This window comes from Macrobrachium nipponense, chromosome 11 (assembly GCF_015104395.2).
Source record: "Macrobrachium nipponense isolate FS-2020 chromosome 11, ASM1510439v2, whole genome shotgun sequence".
NCBI classification, from domain to species: domain Eukaryota; kingdom Metazoa; phylum Arthropoda; class Malacostraca; order Decapoda; family Palaemonidae; genus Macrobrachium; species Macrobrachium nipponense.
The window spans coordinates 100,533,570-100,552,614 of NC_061087.1; the positions used below are offsets into that span (position 1 = coordinate 100,533,570).

A 19,045-nucleotide genomic window follows, 5' to 3' on the forward strand; every position below is an offset into this window, starting at 1 on the left:
CGAAGAGAGTAGGGGAACTTCATGGTCTTTCCTTCGATGTTAAGCATACGAGGGGATGGGGATCTGCGACGCTCTATTTCGTCCCGGATTTCGTAGCGAAGACTCAGAACCCTTTGGTCCCTGACGACCAGTTCAAGTCATTCACGATCCCCTCCCTGTAGGACATCACCGGCGATGATGCGGATGAGATGCTGCTTTGTCCTGTGAGGGCACTATGGTGCTATCTGAAGAGAACTCACCACCTCAGGCCTGAGTGTCGACGCCTCTTCTTTAGCACCGGGGACATCAAGAAGGTGTCGTCCAAGAACACTTTCTTTCTGGCTTGGTGAAGTGATCAGGAAGGGGTACGCTTCGGATAGGAGTGATGACACCAGTACCCTTCGTCTGAGAGCCCACGAAGTCAGAGGTATTGGTCCAACCCTTGCGTTCTGCAAGAACTTCTCCGTGGCACAGGTGCTGAAGGCAGGGGTTTGGGCCAACCAGACCACCTTCACATCTTTTTATCTTCGGGATATCACCCACAGGTCCTTGGACACCTTTTCCTTGGGACCTGGGGTGGCTGCTCAACAAGTTGTGTAGCTTACCCAGCTCCTGAGCGGACAAAACAGCATCGCATCCTTGTGTGACTGCGTGAATGGGTGAGCGAATGGGAGTGTGACTGGCTTCTCTTCCTCCCCCTTTCTCTCCTCTACCTGTGGGTAGAGGGCTGCGGTTGTCACTACGCTGGACAGGAGGCCGATGCAGGTAAGCTACGCAACTGAGCTCTGTCCTGTCCCTTTCAGTAGGGATAGGAGCGGTTATCCACCACTCTCCTAACAAGGGGGAGGAGTGGATGCCAACAAGAGACAACCCGTGACCTTATATTTGGCTCTTGAGTAGGAACGAGTTCTTGCTTGCTATTCATAAGAGGCACGCTTGCCTCCCTCTTGTGAATTTGGTCCAGAGGTCTGACCACTGATCCTGCGGTGCACACCCCGATCAGCTGGGCAGAGGTTAGGATCCCTCCCTCTGCTCTTACGACCTGGAAGGGAACCAAGGTCGAACAAACACCAGTCTGTTCTTAAGACTCAGATTCCACCCACCAATAAGTGAGTCTTCCATATGTTAAAGGACCGTGGGTTTGTATTACGTGTCAGAACAAATAACAATTTGTCGTAAATTGTAACGTGTCGGAACAAATAACAATTTGTCGTAAATTGTATTTTTCCTAACTATACAAACCTGGGGTCCTTTACACATAGTCCCACCTCGTGCCACCCCTCACTCTTTTCCTGGGCCTAAAGCAAAGTGAATTTTCACCTCCCAGTCAGGCGGGACTCCTGACCACCGGACAAGCAGTTAACTACCGAACCTCCTTGTTCGAAGCTTACGATCGGTTCTAGCTGCCGCTGATTACATTCCATATGTTAAAGGACCTCAGGTTTGTATAGTTAGGAAAAATAGAATTTCATACAATGAACTTACCTGTCAGATATATACTTAGCTAAGACTCCGTCGTCCCCGACAGAAATTCAAATTTCGCGCCACTCGCTACCGGTAGGTCAGGTGATCTACCTGCCTGCCCTGGGCGGTAGGACTAGGAACCATTCCCGTTTTCTATCATATTTTCTCTGTCGCCGGTGGTATCAACATTGTTGTTACTACCTCCTGACTGGAATTTGCTTTTCAAGACTTTTTTGATCATCTATATTGGATTTCTTGGTGACGTACTGGATCGTTGTTTTGGCATTCGCTACTGTGGACTGGATTTGGACTTGCTTTTGATTTTTCTGATAGAATGTCTGATTCAAGTGTTAGTGTGAGAGTGTGTGTGAATGTAGGCTGCAAGGTGAGGATACCGAAGGCTTCGGTTGATCCTCACACTGTATGTCGTAAGTGTAGGGGGTTTGACTGTTCTTTAGCTAACACCTGTATTGAGTGTGAAAAGTTGAATGCTAATGAATGGAAGACTCTAACTTCTTACTTGAAGAAGTTAGAGAGGGATAGAATTAGACGGGCTGCACAAAAGGGTGTGAGTACAAGGCCTATTGAGCCTTTTTCTGAGTCTAACTCTCCTATTATTAATGATTTTGACTCTCCCTATGTATCTGAACCCTCACAGGCTTTGCATTCGGATTCGGCTTCTGAAATCGCCAATCTGAAGGCTACTCTTCGTAAAATGAAGACAAAAATGGCGGCCATGCAAGGTAAGGGAAGTGATAGTGAATTACTTAGTGAAGTGAGTGTTCCCAGTGTTGTGGAGGGGGCGTCGGACCGTCCCTGCGATGCTCCCAGGCCTAGACCTCTTACAAACTCACATACCCAGAGGAGAAGGAAAGTCGAAAGTCGTACGGAGGTTGTGGGGAATCCCCAACGGTCAGGCGTCCTTCAGCAGGTTCTGTTTTCGCTACAGTCTGCTCAGGACCGCTTAATAGAAGCGTCCTACGAGATTGTTTCTCGTCGTCCGGTTCTCCTTCACCTAAATGAGGGTGGAAGGATTCGGATCTTTCTAGGCACTGAAAAGGCAGGCTGGAAAGAACGCGCGTTTGACTCGAGCCCGGAGTGCTTCTCGGAGGGAAGCCCCCTCTTCTATCAAGAAGGCTAAGCTGGTCTCGACGCCTCCTCGATCGGTAGTTGAGGATCGCACTCCTTCGAGTTCTCCTGCTTCTTCTATTGAGAGGACGCTGGTGTGGCTTCCAAGAGGATATTGCTAGCAGTACAAGAGCAGTTAGCCTCTTTGGTTGGAGTTCTTTCGAGGGATCCCCCTCGCAAGAAGGACGCTAGACTTTCCTATTAAGAAGTCTCGTCTTCTTTCGCCTGCCAGACGTGAAGCGTCCTCCAGGCATGAAGAGCCTTACAAGAAGTGAGACGTCTTACAGGCGAAGATTCTTTCAAGCGTCAGGAGCTATCCGAGCAAGTTGCTCTAGATAAGGATACGCTCAGGCGGCAAGGCACCAGCCAGGCGCGAGGAGGTTCAGCCAAGCGCGAGGCGCAGCCAGGCGCGAGGAGTCAGACCAGGCGCGAGGAGTCAGCTATGCGTGAGGCGCCAGACAAGCGCGAGGCGGCAGCCAGGCGCGAGATGCCAGCGCCGCAACAAGCTCCAGCCAATAAAGCGAGAAGCGCCAGCCAAGCGCGAAGAGCTTTCCAGGCGTGAGAAGTCAAGCAACAGATGCGAGACTACTAGTAGACTTGAGAGAGAATCTGTTCACTCTATGAGTCCCTCCCTCCTAGTAGGAGTTTGTCGCCAGTAGAGAGAGAACTTGGTGAAGATCCTCTCGTTTTTCAAGCCGATTCTCCGCGCACGGTGTGGAAGTAGATTCGGAAGACGAGGTTACGGTAGAGAAGGCTCTCTAACTATAGAGTTCTGACGGACCTTCTTTTGCAGGAGTATGGAGATTCGTTGACTCCTGCGGCTCCTCCTTCGCCTCGATCACTGTTTTCGAGTGCGATCGTACCGAAGTCTCCAGTCGGTGTTGAAGATGAGACCTACGATCTCTATAAGAGAGCTCTACAGTCTCTTGACAAATGGATTTTGTCGAAGAAGGATCTGGGCAGAACCACCTTCTGTATGCCTCCAGCCATACTTTCTGGTAAGAGGTTTCTGGTACCGAACTGGGGCGGGGAGAACATGGGCCTTTCTCTCCCAGCGGCGGCTGAAGCGGACTTTTCAACCTTGGTTGATTCATCGCGGAGACACGCTTTGAATGGAGCTCGTGACTTGGGAGATTTCTGAGACTGATCATCTCCTCAAGGGCCTCTTCCATATTTTGGAAGTGTTTAATTTCCTAGACTGGTCCCTTGGGGTGATGTCTAAGAAGGCTCATGACTCGGAAGGTCTAGACCCCGAAGTCATTCTTAGTATTCTGTCATGTATTGATAAGGCAGTACAAGACGGATCGGGAGAAATCTCCTCTCTCTTTGGAGCGGTACTCCTTAAGAAGAGGAGTATTTTTAGTGCCTTCTTAACCAAGGCGGTTTCTCCCTCACAGAGAGCAGCCCTGGTTTTCGCTCCCATTTCAGACTTCTTGTTTCCTTCTCAGTTAGTGAAGGACATTTCTCGCTCACTGACTGAGAAGGCGACACAGGATCTTCTCCTCACACTGCAAGGAAGAAGAGACCCCTAGTTGCGGTTGACAAGAAAGGACCGACTTCTACGGTTCAGCCCTTTCGAGGAGGCCCTCCCTCCAGAGCTCCCTCTAAGAGAAGAGGTCCTGAGAGGAGAGGTAAAGCTTCTTCCCGTCCCTTTAAGAAAGGGAAGTGAGACAGACAACCTCCAAACACCAGTGGGTGCCAGGCTTCTCGAATTTGCAGACGCCTGGACATTCATAAACTCGGACGCCTCTTCGATGTCCATAATCAGGAAGGGATATCTTATCCCCTTCCAGGACAGTCCTCCCCCTAACGACTATTCCGCGGGAACTGTCAGCCAGATACAGGGACCCTGTACTGAGGGATACCCTTCGTCTGATGGTGAATCAAATGTGGGACAAACGAGCTATAGAATTAGTTTGGAGCAAAACTCTCCGGGGTTTTACAATCGGCTTTTTTCTGGTTGCGAAAGCCTCGGGGGGCTGGAGACCAGTACTAGATGTCAGCGCTCTGAACAAGTTCGTTCTAAAGGAGAAGTTCTCTATGGAGACTTCCTCCGGTCAGTCCTTGCGGCTTTACGTCAAGGAGATTGGATGGTGTCGCTGGATCTCCAGGACGCTTATTTTCATGTCCCGATTCACCCTTCTTCGAAGAAAGTAACTCCGTTTCATGACGGGGGGGGGTGAAGGATCTTTCAGTTCAGGGCCTTGTGTTTCGGCCTGTCCACAGCTCCTCAGGTCTTCACAAACCTGATGAAGAATGTGGCGAGGTTTCCTTCACCTCAAAGGCGTCAACATCTCTCTATATCTGGACGATTGGCTCATCAGGGCCAGATCAGAGAGACAGTGTTTGGAGGACCTTTCTTTGACCCTAGACCTGATAAAGGAGTTGGGACTACTCGTGAACCTCGAGAAGTCACAACTGATCCCCAGACAGAACTGGTCTATCTGGGGATTCAGATGGATTCTCGGGGTTTTCGAGTATTTCCTTCGCAAGAGAGAATTGTGAGAGGCTTGGAGAAAGTCTCTTTCTTCTTAGGGAAAGAACGAACTTCGGCGAGGGAATGGTTAAGCCTTCTAGGGACCCTTTCCTCGCTCGAACAGTTCTTTCCTCTAGGAAGACTGCATCTTCGTCCTCTTCAGTTTTTCCTAAGGAGATCATGGAATTGGAAGACGGGACTTCTCTCCGACAGTTTTCTCCTTCCAATGGAGATGAAACCACACCTGCAATGGTGGTTGTCCCCTCTAAAAGAGAACAAGGGAATTTCTCTGGAAGTTCCGAACCCAAGCCGAGTGTTTATATTCAGACGCATCGGAGAAGGGTTGGGGAGCAACACTAGGACCGAGAGAAGTGTCAGGCACCTGGAAGGCAGCACAGGTGTCCTGGCACATAAATTGCAAAGAACTTCTAGCAGTTCACTTGGCTCTAAAGTTCTTCGAACCTTTTGTGGCAAACAGTGTGGTCCAAGTGAATGTGGACAACACTACCGCCCTGTCCTACATTCGGAAGCAAGGAGGAACACACTCCTGGTTCCTATACGAAATAGCAAGAGATCTGCTACTTTGGACCTCCCAGAGGAACATCTCCCTCCTGACAAGATTGTTCAGGGTACGAGAAACGTCAGGGCGGACAGACTGAGCAGGAGAAGGCCAGGTCCTTCACACAGAATGGACCCTTCATTCAGAGGTGTGTCAGAGTCTTTGGGATCTTTGGGGCACTCCTCATGTAGATCTGTTCGCCACATTCCTTTCCAAAAGGCTGGAAGTCTTTTGCTCAGTGGTGGAAGACCCAAGAGCTCTCGTGGTCGACGCCTTCCTGCTAGACTGGTCTCATGTAGACGTGTGTACGCTTTTCCCCCTTTCAAAATCCTGGGGAAAGTGTTGAGAAAGTTGTAGCGTCCAACGGGACAAGAATGACCCTGATAGCCCCGTTTTGGCCAGCACAAGATTGGTTTGCAGAGTGGGCTGGAGTGGACAGTAGACTTCCCAAGATCCCTTCCAAGAAGGATGGATCTTCTCAGACAGCCACACTTCGAGAGGTTTCATCAAAACCTCCCCGCTCTCGCGCTGACTGCCTTTCGACTATCGAAAGACTTGTCAGAGCGAGGGGATTTTCTCGCGAAGCTGCAAGCGCTATCGCTAGAGCCCGCAGAGCTTCCACTAGACGAGTCTATCAGCCCTTTAAGTGGGAGGTTTTTAGAAGGTGGTGTAAGTCTAAGAAGTTGTCCTCCTCCAGTACCTCTATAACCGAAAGTCGCTGATTTCCTTTTGTTCCTGAGAGAGGTCTCTCACTTATCCGTATCGACTATAAAGGATACAGGAGCATGCTTTCGGCAGTCTTCAGAAACAGAGGCCTAGAGATTGCTGATAATAAAGATCTGCCACGACTTGATTAGATCGTTTGAAACGACAAAATCTAAGGAACTAACTCCTCCCAGCTGGAGCCTGGATGTAGTTCTCAGTTCCTTTCGTCTGACAGATTCGAGCCTCCTCATTTAGCTTCGTTTAGGGATTTAACGAGGGAAAATGCTTGTTTCTCCTATCTTTGGCGACAGCCAAGAGAGTTGTGAACTTCACGCCCTTGAAGATGAAGTCGGCTTTTAACAGAGACTCGGCCTTCTGCTCGTTTAGAACACTTTTTCTAGCGAAAAATGAAAACCCCTCGAATCCCTGGCCCAAGAGATTCGAGATTAAAGGCTTATCGAGTCTAGTAGGTAGAGAAACAGAAAGGTCTCTTTGCCCTGTAAGAGCCTTGAAGTTTCTACTTACAACAGGAAAAAACAAATGGGAGGGTCTAGACAAAGTCTTTTGGTGTGTGATAAGTACCCCACAGAATCATGTCTAAGAACGCATTAGCTTTCTTCATAAGGAGCTTCATTACAGATGCTCAACAAGTTCTGTCCTGACGACTCTTTTTCCGCTTTTAAGAGTAAAAGCTCATGAAGTTAGAGCAGTGGCGACGTCTCTCTCTTTTCAGAAGAATATGTCGCTAAAAGAAAATCATTGATACGACATATTGGAGGTGCAATTAGGTATTTGCATCTCACTATCTTAAAGACGTTCGCGTGGACCTACGAGAAATGTGTTTTTCTCTGGGGCCTTTCGTATCGGCGGATACGATACTGGGTACGGGAGCAAACACCAATCCTTAACTTTGTACATACCTTCTACTAGATATGGTCTAGATTTCTGCTGACAAAGAGGGCTCGGTGCTGCACTGGCGGCCAGTCACTGTTGTTCAGTAAGGAACTCTTGTGATATCTTTTAGAGGAGTATTAAAATTTTTTTTTTTTAGAATTTTTGTATGAATGCGTTTTAGTTTCGAGTTATGGGTTGTTTGTAATGAGTTCGGGGATAACTCAGAACAATTCTATATACTAACATGGTGGTTAGGATCAGGTGGTCGGGATTGGTTGTGCTCCTTCATAAGGTGTGTTGTCATAGAAGTGGTCCAGTACCCATTGACAAAGTCCTTTCAGGCTCTGCCGAGTTAAGCGGTTCATATACCCATCGGCAGACCCACAAGAACTCTTAGCCATAGATCACATATCTCGCTAAAGTCTTGAGGTGATGCAGACTACCGGCTACAGCCACGAAGTCTACCACCTATCAGGTAGGAACCAAGGTTTTTCTTTTTTTTTATACCTACAACATATGTTGTTTACCTGTCTATTCCATATTAGCTGTCTCTTACCCTCCACCAAAGGGTGCCAATCAGCTAAGTATATATCTGACAGGTAAGTTCATTGTATGAAAATGATATTTTCATACAATCAACTTACCTGTCAGATATATACATAGCTAAGACTCTGTCTTAGTCCCCGACAGAAATTCAAATTTCGCGCCACTCGCTACAGGTAGGTCAGGTGTCTACCGGCCTGCCCTGGGCGGCAGGACTAGGAACCATCCCCGTTTTCTATCATATTTTCTCTGTCGCCGGTGGTATCAACATTTTTGCTATTACCTCCTGACTTAGATTCTTATTTCATCCTTTGATCATCGTTTATCGGCTTTTTGGTGACGTATCTGGATCGTGTTTTTGGCAATTCGCTACTGTGTACTTGTTTTTTTGGGGGGGGGGGGGGGGGGGGGGAATTTGCTTTTTGAGTTTTTCTCAGTATGTCTGATTCAAATGTGAGTGTGAGAATGGTGTGTGAATGTAGGCTGCAGGGTGAGGATACCGAAAGCTATTCGGTTGATCCTCACACTGTATGTCGTAAATGTAGGGGGTTTCAGTGTTCTGCTACTAATAACTTGTCATGAATGCGAGGGATTAAATGCAGAGAGTGGAAGACTTTAACTTCTTATTTGAAGAAGTTAGAGAGGGATAGGGTTAGACGTCTGAAAGGTGTGAGTTCAAGGCCTATTGAGCCTTTTATTGATACTTATTCTAATCCTAATGATTTAGATTCTCCCTATGTGTCTAATTCACAAAGTGTACTTTCGGAATCGGCCTCGGAAATCGCCGATCTGAAAGCTACTATTCGAGACATGAAGTCCAAAATGGCGGACTTACAAGGTAAGGCTAGTGAAAGTGAGCATTACAGTGAAGTGAGTTCTCCCAGTGTTGTGGAGGGGGCGTTTGATCGTCCCTGCGACGCTCCCAGGCAGGCCTAGACCTCTTCCAAGCTCCCATGCCCAGAGGAGAAGGAAAGTCGAAAGCCTTAAGGAGGTCGTGGGGAATCCCCCAACGGTCAGACGTCCCTTCAGCAAGCTCTGTTTCGTGGCAGGCTGCTCAAGGGCGCTTTAGAAAAAGCGTCCTTCGTGAGTGTTTTCTAATCCTCTCCCTCTCCCTCAACCTAAACGAGGGTGGAAGGAGTCGGATTTATCGAGGCCTCTGAAACGGCATTTGAAAGACCCGAAATTGATTCGAGCCCAGAGCGTTTCTCAGATGACGCTCCCTCTTCTATTAAGAAGTGCGAAGGTGGCGTCAGCGTCCACCCACGAGGACGCAGAAGAACCCTTTCCTACTTCTCCCCCGATTGATGACGAAAGGCGTCATGCAGTTGACGTGGGAGAAGCGTCAAGGAAGATTATCATGGCAGTTACAAGAACAACTGGCCTCTTTGGTGGGAGTTTTAGCGCCTCGTAGGAAGGACGTTGTGCTTCCAATCAAGAAGTCTCGTCCTCTCTCCCCTGCTAAGCGAGAAGCGTCACTGCAAACGTGAAGCTTCTAAACATATCGCAGAAGCTTCGGTTCGAGAGCGAGATCGGAGCTTACGACACGTAACGCCAGAGAGACGTGAGACCGTCTTTTAGACATGAAACGTCTTTGAAAGCTGATTGTAGACCAGCGAAGCTCCAACCAATATTTTGGCGCCAGTTAGGACGCCTTTTGAGAGCGGAGCGTCTTCCAGGCGCGAGGCGTCATCGGACGTCAGCAGCCACGTAAGCGGGAGGCGTCAGCCAGGACTCTTGGCGGACGAGAAGATCATCCAAGCGGGAAGCGTCTTCTATTTATGGAGAGAAGCCTGAGCTTTTGGCGCCTTCCAGGGCTATTAAAGCGGGGAAGAGGAAGGAATATCATTCCCTTAGCCCCTCTCCTATTGAGTTTGTCTCCTCCAGAGGAAGGACGTACGGAGTTGGGAGCGGAGCGGACTCATTTGAGAACCCGAGTTAGAAGTAGACTCGGACGAAGAATATCAAGGAAGAGAAGGACTGTCGAACTATAAAGTTTTGACTGCCTTGCTTCTAGAGGAGTATGGAGACGACTTGACTCCTGCCGCTCCTCCTTCTCCGCGCTCTCTGTTTTCGAGTGCTAAGACGAAGAAGTCTTCGTCTTTTCTCAGAATGAAGCCCGCCATTTTCAATGAAGAGGGCTCTTCAGTCCTTAGACTCTTGGATGAAGTCTAAGAAGGACTTAGTCAGAACGGTCTTCTGCATGCCTCCAGCGAGACTAGCTGGTAAAAGAGGCATTTGGTATCAGACGGGAGAGAATATGGGTATTGCTCTTCCGTCTACGTCAGAAGCGGACTTTTCGACCTTAGTTGACGCTTCACGTCGACAAGGTCTGAACTCGGCACGTATTACTTGGGGCATTTCTGAACTGGACCATCTCCTCAAGGGACTCTTTCATGTATTGGAAGTTTTCAACTTCTTAGATTGGTCCCTTGGGGTGATGTCCAAGAAAGCCCATGATTCTGAAGGAATCGAACCAGAAGTCCTTTTGTGCATATTGTCTTGTATAGACAAAGCGGTGCAGGATGGCTCGTTTGAGATCTCCTCTTTGTTTGGAGCAGGTCTTCTAAAAAAGAGGACGGTATATAGTGCCTTTTAACCAAGGGCAGTCTTCCCACGCTCAGAGGGCAGCGCTGCTGTATTCGCCTTTGTCTGACTTTTTGTTCCCTTCTCAGTTGGTGAAGGACATTTCTCGTTCATTAACTGAGAAGGCGACTCAGGACCTTCTGACGCAGTCAGCAAGGAAGAAGAAGCCTGCTTTCTACACCTGACAGAAAGGACCGAGTACATCGGTTCAGCCCTTTCGATGGTGGCCCCCTAACCTCCCAGACCTCCCGCAAGAAGGAAGGCTCCTGCGAAGAAGAGGTAGGTCTGCCTGTTCGGTCCCTTTAAAAAGGGAAAAACAAAGTGAGTGCTTCTTCCTACCTCCCACCAAGCACCAGTAGGTGCAGGCTCCTGGGATGTGTGAAGGAAGGCTCCTGAGAAGAGAGGTAGGTCTGCCTTTCGTCCCTTTAAAAAGGGAAAGTGATGCTTCTCTCCTCCAAGCACCATAGGTGCCAGGCTCCTGGGATTTGTGGAGGCCTGGACACTTATAAACGCAGACGCGTCATCGTTGTCTGTAATAAGGAAGGGATATCGTATCCCTTTCTTGAACACTCCTCCCCTAACGTCAATACCACGGGAACTACAGCCAAGTACAAGGATCCTGTGCTGAGGGATACTCTTCGATCGATGGTGGAACAAATGTGGGACAAAGAGAGCGATAGAACTAGTACTGGATCAAAACTCCCCGGGGTTTTACAATCGCCTTTTTCTGGTTGCGAAGGCCTCGGGAGGCTGAGACCAGTACTAGACGTCAGCTCTCTGAACAATTTGTTCGGAAGGAGAAGTTCTCGATGGAGACTTCTGCCTCAGTCCTTGCGTTATTGCGACAAGGAGATTGGATGGTGTCTCTAGATCTCCAGGACGCCTATTTTCACGTCCCGATCCACCCTGCATCGAAGAAGTACCTCCGTTTCATGACGGGGGGAAGGATCTTTTCAGTTCAGAGCCTTGTGTTTCGGCCTGTCCACAGCTCCTCAGGTCTTCACAAGCCTGATGAAAAATGTGGCGAGGTTTCTTCACCTCAAAGGAGTAAATATCTCTCTGTATCTGGACGACTGGCTCATCAGGGCCAGATCAGAGAGACAGTGCTTGGAGGACCTGACGTTAACTTTAGATCTGATCAAAGCGTTGGGATTGCTCGTGAACCTCGAGAAGTCGCAGCTGACCCCAGACAGAACTTAGTCTATCTGGGGATTCAGATGGATTCTCGGGTTTTCGAGTATTTCCTTGCAAGAGAGAATCGCAAAAGGTTTGCAGATAGTCTCTCTCTTCTTAAGGAAGGAACAGACGTCGGCGAGGGAATGGTTGAGCCTTCTAGGGACCCTTTCCTCGCTCGAACAGTTCTTCCCGCTAGGAAGACTTCATTTACGTCCGCTTCAATTCTTCCTCAAGAAGTCTTGGAGTTGGAAAACTGGACAACTTTCGGACGCCTTTCCCATTCCAGTGGAGATAAGACTGCACCTGGAATGGTGGTTGCCCCCTCTGAAAGAGAACAAAGGGATCTCTCTAAGAACCCAGAACCCAGACCTAGTGTTGTACTCGACGCGTCGGAGAAAGGTTGGGGAGCAACATTAGGCTCGAAGGAGGTGTCAGGCACCTGGGAACCAGCGCAGGTGTCTTGGCACATAAACTGCAAAGAGCTCTTCGCCGTGCATCTGGCTTTGAAGATTCTAGAACCTCTGGTGTCGAACAAAGTAGTGCAAGTAAACGTGGACAACACCACCGCACTTGCCTACATTCGAAAACAGGGAGGGACTCACTCCTCGTTCCTTTACGAGCTGACGAGAGACCTTTTGCTTCGGACGTCTCACAGGAACATCTCCCTTCTGACAAGGTTCGTTCAGGGAGTAAAGAATGTGAGGGCGGACAGACTCAGCAGGGGAGGAACCAGGTCCTTCATACAGAGTGGACCCTACACGAGGAGGTGTGTCAAGATCTCTGGTCGCTGTGGGGGACACCTCATGTGGATCTCTTCGCCACATTCATCTCCAAAAGGCTGGCAGTCTTTTGCTCGGTCGTGGAAGACCCAAGAGCTCTTATGGTAGACGCCTTCCTGCTAGATTGGTCTCGCGTAGACGTCTATGCTTTTCCTCCATTCAAAATCCTGGGACTAGTACTGAAAAAAGTTTTGTGGCGTCAAAGGAGACGAGGATGACATTGATAGCCCCCTTTTGGCCGGCCCAAGATTGGTTCACGGAGGTGGTAGAGTGGATCGTAGACTTTCCCAGATCCCTACCAAGAAGGATGGATCTTCTCAGACAGCCACACTTCAAGAGGTATCATCAAAACCTCCCTGCTCTCGCTCTGACTGCCTTTCGACTATCGAAAGACTCGTTAGAGCGAGAGGGTTTTCTCGGCGAAGTTGCAAGCGCGATCGCGAGAGCACGCAGAACCTCCACTACGAAAGTATATCAGTCGAAGTGGGAGGTTTTTAGAAGGTGGTGTAGAACTAAGAAGTTGTCCTCCTCCACTACCTCTATAGCAGAAATTGCTGATTTCCTTCTATTCCTGAGAGAGCAATCTCATCTAGCTGTATCCACAATAAAGGGATACGAAGTATGCTCTCGGCAGTCTTCAGGAATAGAGGATTAGATCTAGCAGATAATAAAGATCTCCACGATCTCATAAGGTCCTTTGAGACTTCAAAGTCGAAGGAACCGGTCCCTCCGAACTGGAACCTAGACGTGGTTCTCAAGTTTCTTTCATCTGAAAGATTCGAACCTCCTCATCTGGCTTCGTTTCGAGACATCACCAGAAAATGCCTATTCCTATTATCTTTAGCTACGGCAAAGAGAGTTAGTGAATTACATGCTCTGGAGGATAAAGTAGGTTTCAAGGGAGACTCAGCTATTTGCTCGTTTAAGACCCTGTTTTTAGGTAAGAATGAGAATCCCTCGAATCCCTGGCCTAAGTCATTCGAAGTCAAAGGCATATCGTCTCGTAGGAAGAGAAGCAGAAAGATCTCTATGCCCTGTAAGAGCTCTAAAGTTCTACATTCAGAGAAAGCATCAGATGGGAGGCTCTAGACAAGGTCTTTGGTGCGCAGTAAAAGACCCCACAAGACTGATGTCCAAGAATGCTCTGGCATTCTTTGTGAGGAACGTCATTACAGACGCGCATAAGGTCTGTTCTGAAGAACAGTTGCGACTGTTGAAAGTTACAGCTCATGAAGTGAGAGCAGTAGCGACGTCTCTCTCGTTTCATAAGAATATGTCGCTTAAAATTAAAAACATCATAGATACGACATTTTGGAGATGGCAACTCAGTATTTGCATCTCATTACTTGAAAGACGTTCGTGTGACATATGAGAAGTGTTTTTCTCTGGGTCCTTTCGTATCGGCGGATACGATTCTGGGTACGGGAGCCGACACCAATCCTTAAAAGTATATACTGTACTTTAATTCTTTTTAGATATGGTCTGGAGTCTCTTCGAACAATGGAGGACTTGGTTTAGCACGGGCGGCCGTCTATGTTGTTCAGTAAGAGAATCTTGTCATATCTAATTAGATGAGTATAATTTTTTTAGAAATTATGTATGTGTGCGTAGTGGTTTTTGAGTTACGGTTGTTGTGAAGAGTTCGGGGATAACTCGGAACAATCCTTAGTTCTAACATATGGTTAGGATCAGGTGGTCGGGATTGGTTGTGTGCTCCTTCATAAGGTGTATTGTCATATAAGTGGATCAGCACCCATTGACAAAGTCCTTTCAGGCTCTGCCGAGTAAGCGGATAAGACCCCATCGGCAGACCCACAAGAACTCTTGGCCATAGATCATATATCTCGCTAAAGTTTCTTGAGGTGATGCAGACTACTGGGCAAACACCCACGAAGTCTACCACCTATCAGGTAGGAACCAAGGTTTTATTTATACCTACAACATATGTTGTTTACCTGTCTATTCCATATAGTAGCTGTCTCTTACCCTCCACCGAAGGGTGCCAATCAGCTATGTATATATCTGACAGGTAAGTTGATTGTATGAAAATGATATTGTTATGTTACAATAAAGTTTCATACATACTTACCTGGCAGATATATACAATTAAAGGCCCACCCAGCCTCCCCGCAGGAGACAGGTGGAAGAGAGAAAATATGATAGAAAACGGGGATGGTTCCTAGTCCTGCCGCCCAGGGCAGGCCGGTAGATCACCTGACCTACCTGTAGCGAGTGGCGCGAAATTTGAATTTCTGTCGGGGACGACGGAGTCTTAGCTATGTATATATCTGCCAGGTAAGTATGTATGAAACTTTATTGTAACATAACAATATCATTGTTATAATACAATAAAGTTTCATACATACTTACCTGGCAGATATATACGATTAATGGCCCACCCAGCCTCCCCGCAGGAGACAGGTGGAAGAGAGAAAATATGATAGAAAACGGGAATGGTTCCTAGTCCTGCCGCCCAGGGCAGGCAGGTAGATCACCTGACCTACCGGTAGCGAGTGGCGCGAAATTTGAATTTCTGTCGGGGACGACGGAGTCTTAGCTAAGTATATATCTGCCAGGTAAGTATGTATGAAACTTTATTGTATTATAACAATATCATTTTACGACAAATTGTGATTTCATGTTACTGTGGTTAATACACTATGTACTTTGTATTAAAATGTGCCATCATGTAAGGTTTTATGAAATGTACAGAATCCTGGCCATTTTCTCAGTACTTAAGGAGTGTCAGTACAGTATTCATAATGGGCTTTGTTTGTATAATAATTATGGTGTTCACCTGATGTCCAAGTCATGTGATAACTCCCCATTATGTTGAATGACTCACATTTTTGTAATATTGTTATACTTAGATTAATTGGATTTTATTTTCCAGGAACGTGGAAGAAACCTTGACATTTAGCATTTTAGTTGCATCATTGGCACTCATCAGACCATTAATTACTCTGGGACCCAAAGCTTTTCATATTCTTCTTGAAAGGTATGCTATACAGTTGCGTATATGTTTAACTGGTATTGTGTTATTGTTATGTTTAACTGGAATCCAGTTTAGCAAAGCTAATTTTAAATCTTATGAAATTTTTTAAGCATTCAATTTGGAAATCCATTATGAAGTAATTTAGAAATAAGAAACTTACAGGTATATATATGAAGTCTTTGCTTTCCTTAAAGTCTTTAGCAAAGAATGCAGAATTGTGAGCAAATACATTCAAAAGAGATATTAGTTGATATAACAAAGAAAAATGCCAAAAGTTCTAGTTGTTCCGATACATAATACAAACCTTTCGGTCCTTTAATGATAGGAATGTACTTTCGGCGTAGCTGGAATTACGGCCGTTGAATCATGAACAAGGTGGTTAGGCAGTAACTACCGTGGGGTAGGCTAGCCTGCCCGCATGTAAACACTCCACCTTTACTTTCGGCCGTCTTCCGTGTGTTTGTGAGCTCCGGCTGACTGGGCGTTAATCTTTTTTCCCAGTGGGATCCTTTTGGTTTATTTTTTGTATTTAAATAATTATGCATATACAGTGTTTGATATTAATACTAAACAAAGGTTTTTCCTTCCTTGGGGAGAAAGCAGACGGGGACCATGGAAGTACCGGCCACCGCTGGTATCTCCTCTCTCGGTTCCGAAGGTTCCACCTCCTGACCGGGAACTGTCTCAGCCACCCGCTTGCGAGCATTACCGAGTTTACGGTCACCTACGGGTGACCGTACAGCCAGGGTCCAGACTGTGAAGTTCGCTCACCGTGTCAGGACCCAGGCACGGAGCAGAAGATGGTAGGAGTTGTTCAGGTGAATCTCGCCAGACTGGTGATCGTCCGGTGCCCAGGGTTGCCGTGACGTTCCCGCAGGTCCATGCACGCAGAGACCGGTGGAGGCGGGCCATCTCGCCCTCTTTTAATCCTTTTCTTTCAGAGACAGCCCCACCCACACGAGGGTCACGTTCGCGCGACTGACCAGTCGTGGGGGTGGCAGACGCTTCACCTGCCAGGTAGGAGTTTCATACCCCTCCTCGAGGAACCATTCTCTCCACTGCTACTCCCACAGGTCCCTCCAGACAGGTGCAGTTGGGCCGTATTGCTTCGGCAAATGCCCCAACTCCGTCCTGGATGGAGGACCTGTCGGTTGTCCTGTGGAACTGGCGAAGAAGTAGTCCAGGAAGAAGAGGAAAGTGTCGCCGTCGTCTTCTGCCGCCTCTTCCCCCTTCAACTTCCGAGGCCCCCCAGCCTAAGAAGAAGGTAGCCTCCTCCCCTCCCCTAAGAAGTCTCGCTCAGAGACCTCTAAGGGTCTGTCCCACTCCAGTGGGACAGTTGGGGCTTCCGCTGGTCCTCTTGTTCCTTCGGGAAAGAGGCCCGTCTCTCCTTCCGCAAGAAAGAAGATGACGGGGACCGGCTAACACCGGTACCTCCTCTCCTGGCGCCAGAGGTTCTGCCTCGATGCCAGGTGCCATCTCGGCCTCTCATTTGCGAGAGGTACTGTGTGTACGGTCACCTGCGGGTGACCATGTAGCCAAGACCCAGGCAACCGAGTTCGCTCGGCGCCAGGATCCAGGCACAGAGCAGAATACTGGTGGGAGTCGCCTAGGCCAGCGATCGCTCTCGTGGCGAGCCACCGGTACCCTGGGTTGACACGACGGTCCCAGACCGGCTGCGGGCTGAGGCGAGGAAGCGGTCCCCTCGGTCGCCTGGACCAGCCGAGCAGCGTGACGCACCGTGAGGACAGCCCTTGCTCCCACCGCGACAGCGGACTCTGCCGGTCCCCTGACCACCGCTCCCACCGGGACCGGGAGGAGAGGGGGACCAGCAGCAGCTCTTCTGGCGCTCGGGACCGTTGCCGCTGTTCTCGGTCCAGCCGCTCGACCAGGCCTGCAGATCAATCGCCACCGCAGGTTGGCAAGCGTCTGCAGCCCCCCCAGCACGCCAGTTCTGCCGGTGGGCGAGGGGGGAGCGTCAGATCTACCTCTCCTATCCCTTCAACTTCCTCGGGCTACTCCGGGAAGAGCGAGGTGATCAGAAGTGATCGCAAGGGGGCGCGCTCCTCGTGCTCCCACCACGACGGCGGACTCTGCCGGTCCCCTGACTGCCGCTCCCACCGGGACCGGACGGATAGGGGAACTAGCAGCAGCTCTTCTGATGCTTGGGACCGTCGCTGTTGCTCTCGGTCTAGCTGCTCTCCTTGGGAGAGCCACTCGACCAGTGCAGTCCGATCGCCAGCAGCTCTCCTGAAGAGACTGCGTTTCCCCACAAGAAGACCGCTGGTCCAGACCGGCAGCTCGATCATCACTGTGGTTGATGATCGCCTACAGTCCTCCCAGCCTACCGGCTCTGCTGGTAGGCAGGGGAGGAGCTCTCGTAACAGCTCCCCTGATGTAAGAGACCGACGCTGCGTTCCTTGGTCCAGTGTGTCTCCGCAAGAAGACCGCTGGTCCAGACCTGCAGCTCGATCGCCACCGTGGGTTGGTGATCGCCTGCAGTCCTCCCAGCCTACTGGTTCTGCCAGTAGGCAGGGTAGGAGAGTCAGGTCTCCCTCACCTGTCCCTTCAACCTCCTCAGTGGAGTGACCATCACTGCCGTTCACGTGACGGTCTGGCTGGACCACGCACACAGAGACCGGGGTGGGCTCCCCCTTCGGTTCTCTTGAGAGGTTTCGACCTCAACGAGGACTGGGACGCATCGGAGGACGGTATCGGCTCTATCCTGTCAGGCGCTCGCTCAGCCCCACCGAGACGACGGTCACGGTGGCGGCAGACGTTTAGCCTACAGTACGAGTTCTCTCTCCTCTGCAATGATTGACTACCGAACTGAATATCTACCCGGCAATCACACTTAGGTCTCTGGTTGGCTGGAATTCTTGCATACGTGAATGACCATCTCTACTGCATCGCCTTTGACATTGCGAGAATTTTCAGACAGAGATATCTCAATAGACTCGCTATCATCTTTCTGTTTACCGCATGGTAACAGAAGTCTGTAGCCTAGTCTCCCGCTGCATCGCACCTGCCTCTGCGATAATGCGGAATGATTTCTTCAGACATCTGAGTTTGTCTTCTAAATATCTCTCGTATTCATAGGTGTGCAATTGTTCATTGTTCACCCCGAATTGTAGATGTATAACGGAAGACATCGCCTCTTCCCGGCCTTGCTAGCTCTACTTCCAAGTATATAGATGTCCTCCCTGGATAAAGCTGGAAAGAAGATGATGATTCAGCCCATGAGAAGCGGTTCTTCAGGCATTACAATCCCTGTGTTTTCATTACTGAAAAGCACTCCGCTTTCATTGCAACTCCGACTTCTCACCGAACAGCAATGATGTAGCGGTTTAGCGTTTTCAGTCCTTTGTAGATCACGGATTAAGCCGTCTTCGCGGGTTGGTGTCATCGGCAGGACTTTTCTACATTCAGAATCTTGAGAGTTACTTCTCTCGATTCGGCTGTGAAGACATAGGTCTGCATTCACCTTCGTCTTTAACGGCACATAGTGTCGTTTCTCCTTAGTTGAGATTCAACTACTATGAGAACTGTCTTGCCATCAGGACCTCGGTCTCTAGAAGGCAATTGACTTTCGCCTGTTGGGTACATGCCTTGATAGAATCATCATCTCGCCTTCCGACATCAGTGGCAACAGATAGACGATTTGTATGGTCTCTCGGCATAACCCTTCAAAAGGCGAGGGTCGCGTAACTACGCCTCGGATGCTTGGACAGCTCACCTTACACAACCGAACGCAGTCAGTCGGCAGC

General features: G+C 49.0%; 1 protein-coding gene across 1 annotated transcript in view; it reads left to right on the plus strand.

Moving 5' to 3' along the window:
• LOC135209592 (phosphatidylinositol-glycan biosynthesis class F protein-like) overlaps window positions 1-19,045 on the plus strand; it is a 102,645-nt gene that overhangs the window by 62,725 nt on the left and 20,875 nt on the right. Inside the window, exon 3 of the mRNA XM_064242280.1 lies at window positions 15,180-15,284. Coding sequence (XP_064098350.1) covers window positions 15,180-15,284 — 105 coding nt within the window. The remainder of the gene's footprint in view (window positions 1-15,179; window positions 15,285-19,045) is intronic.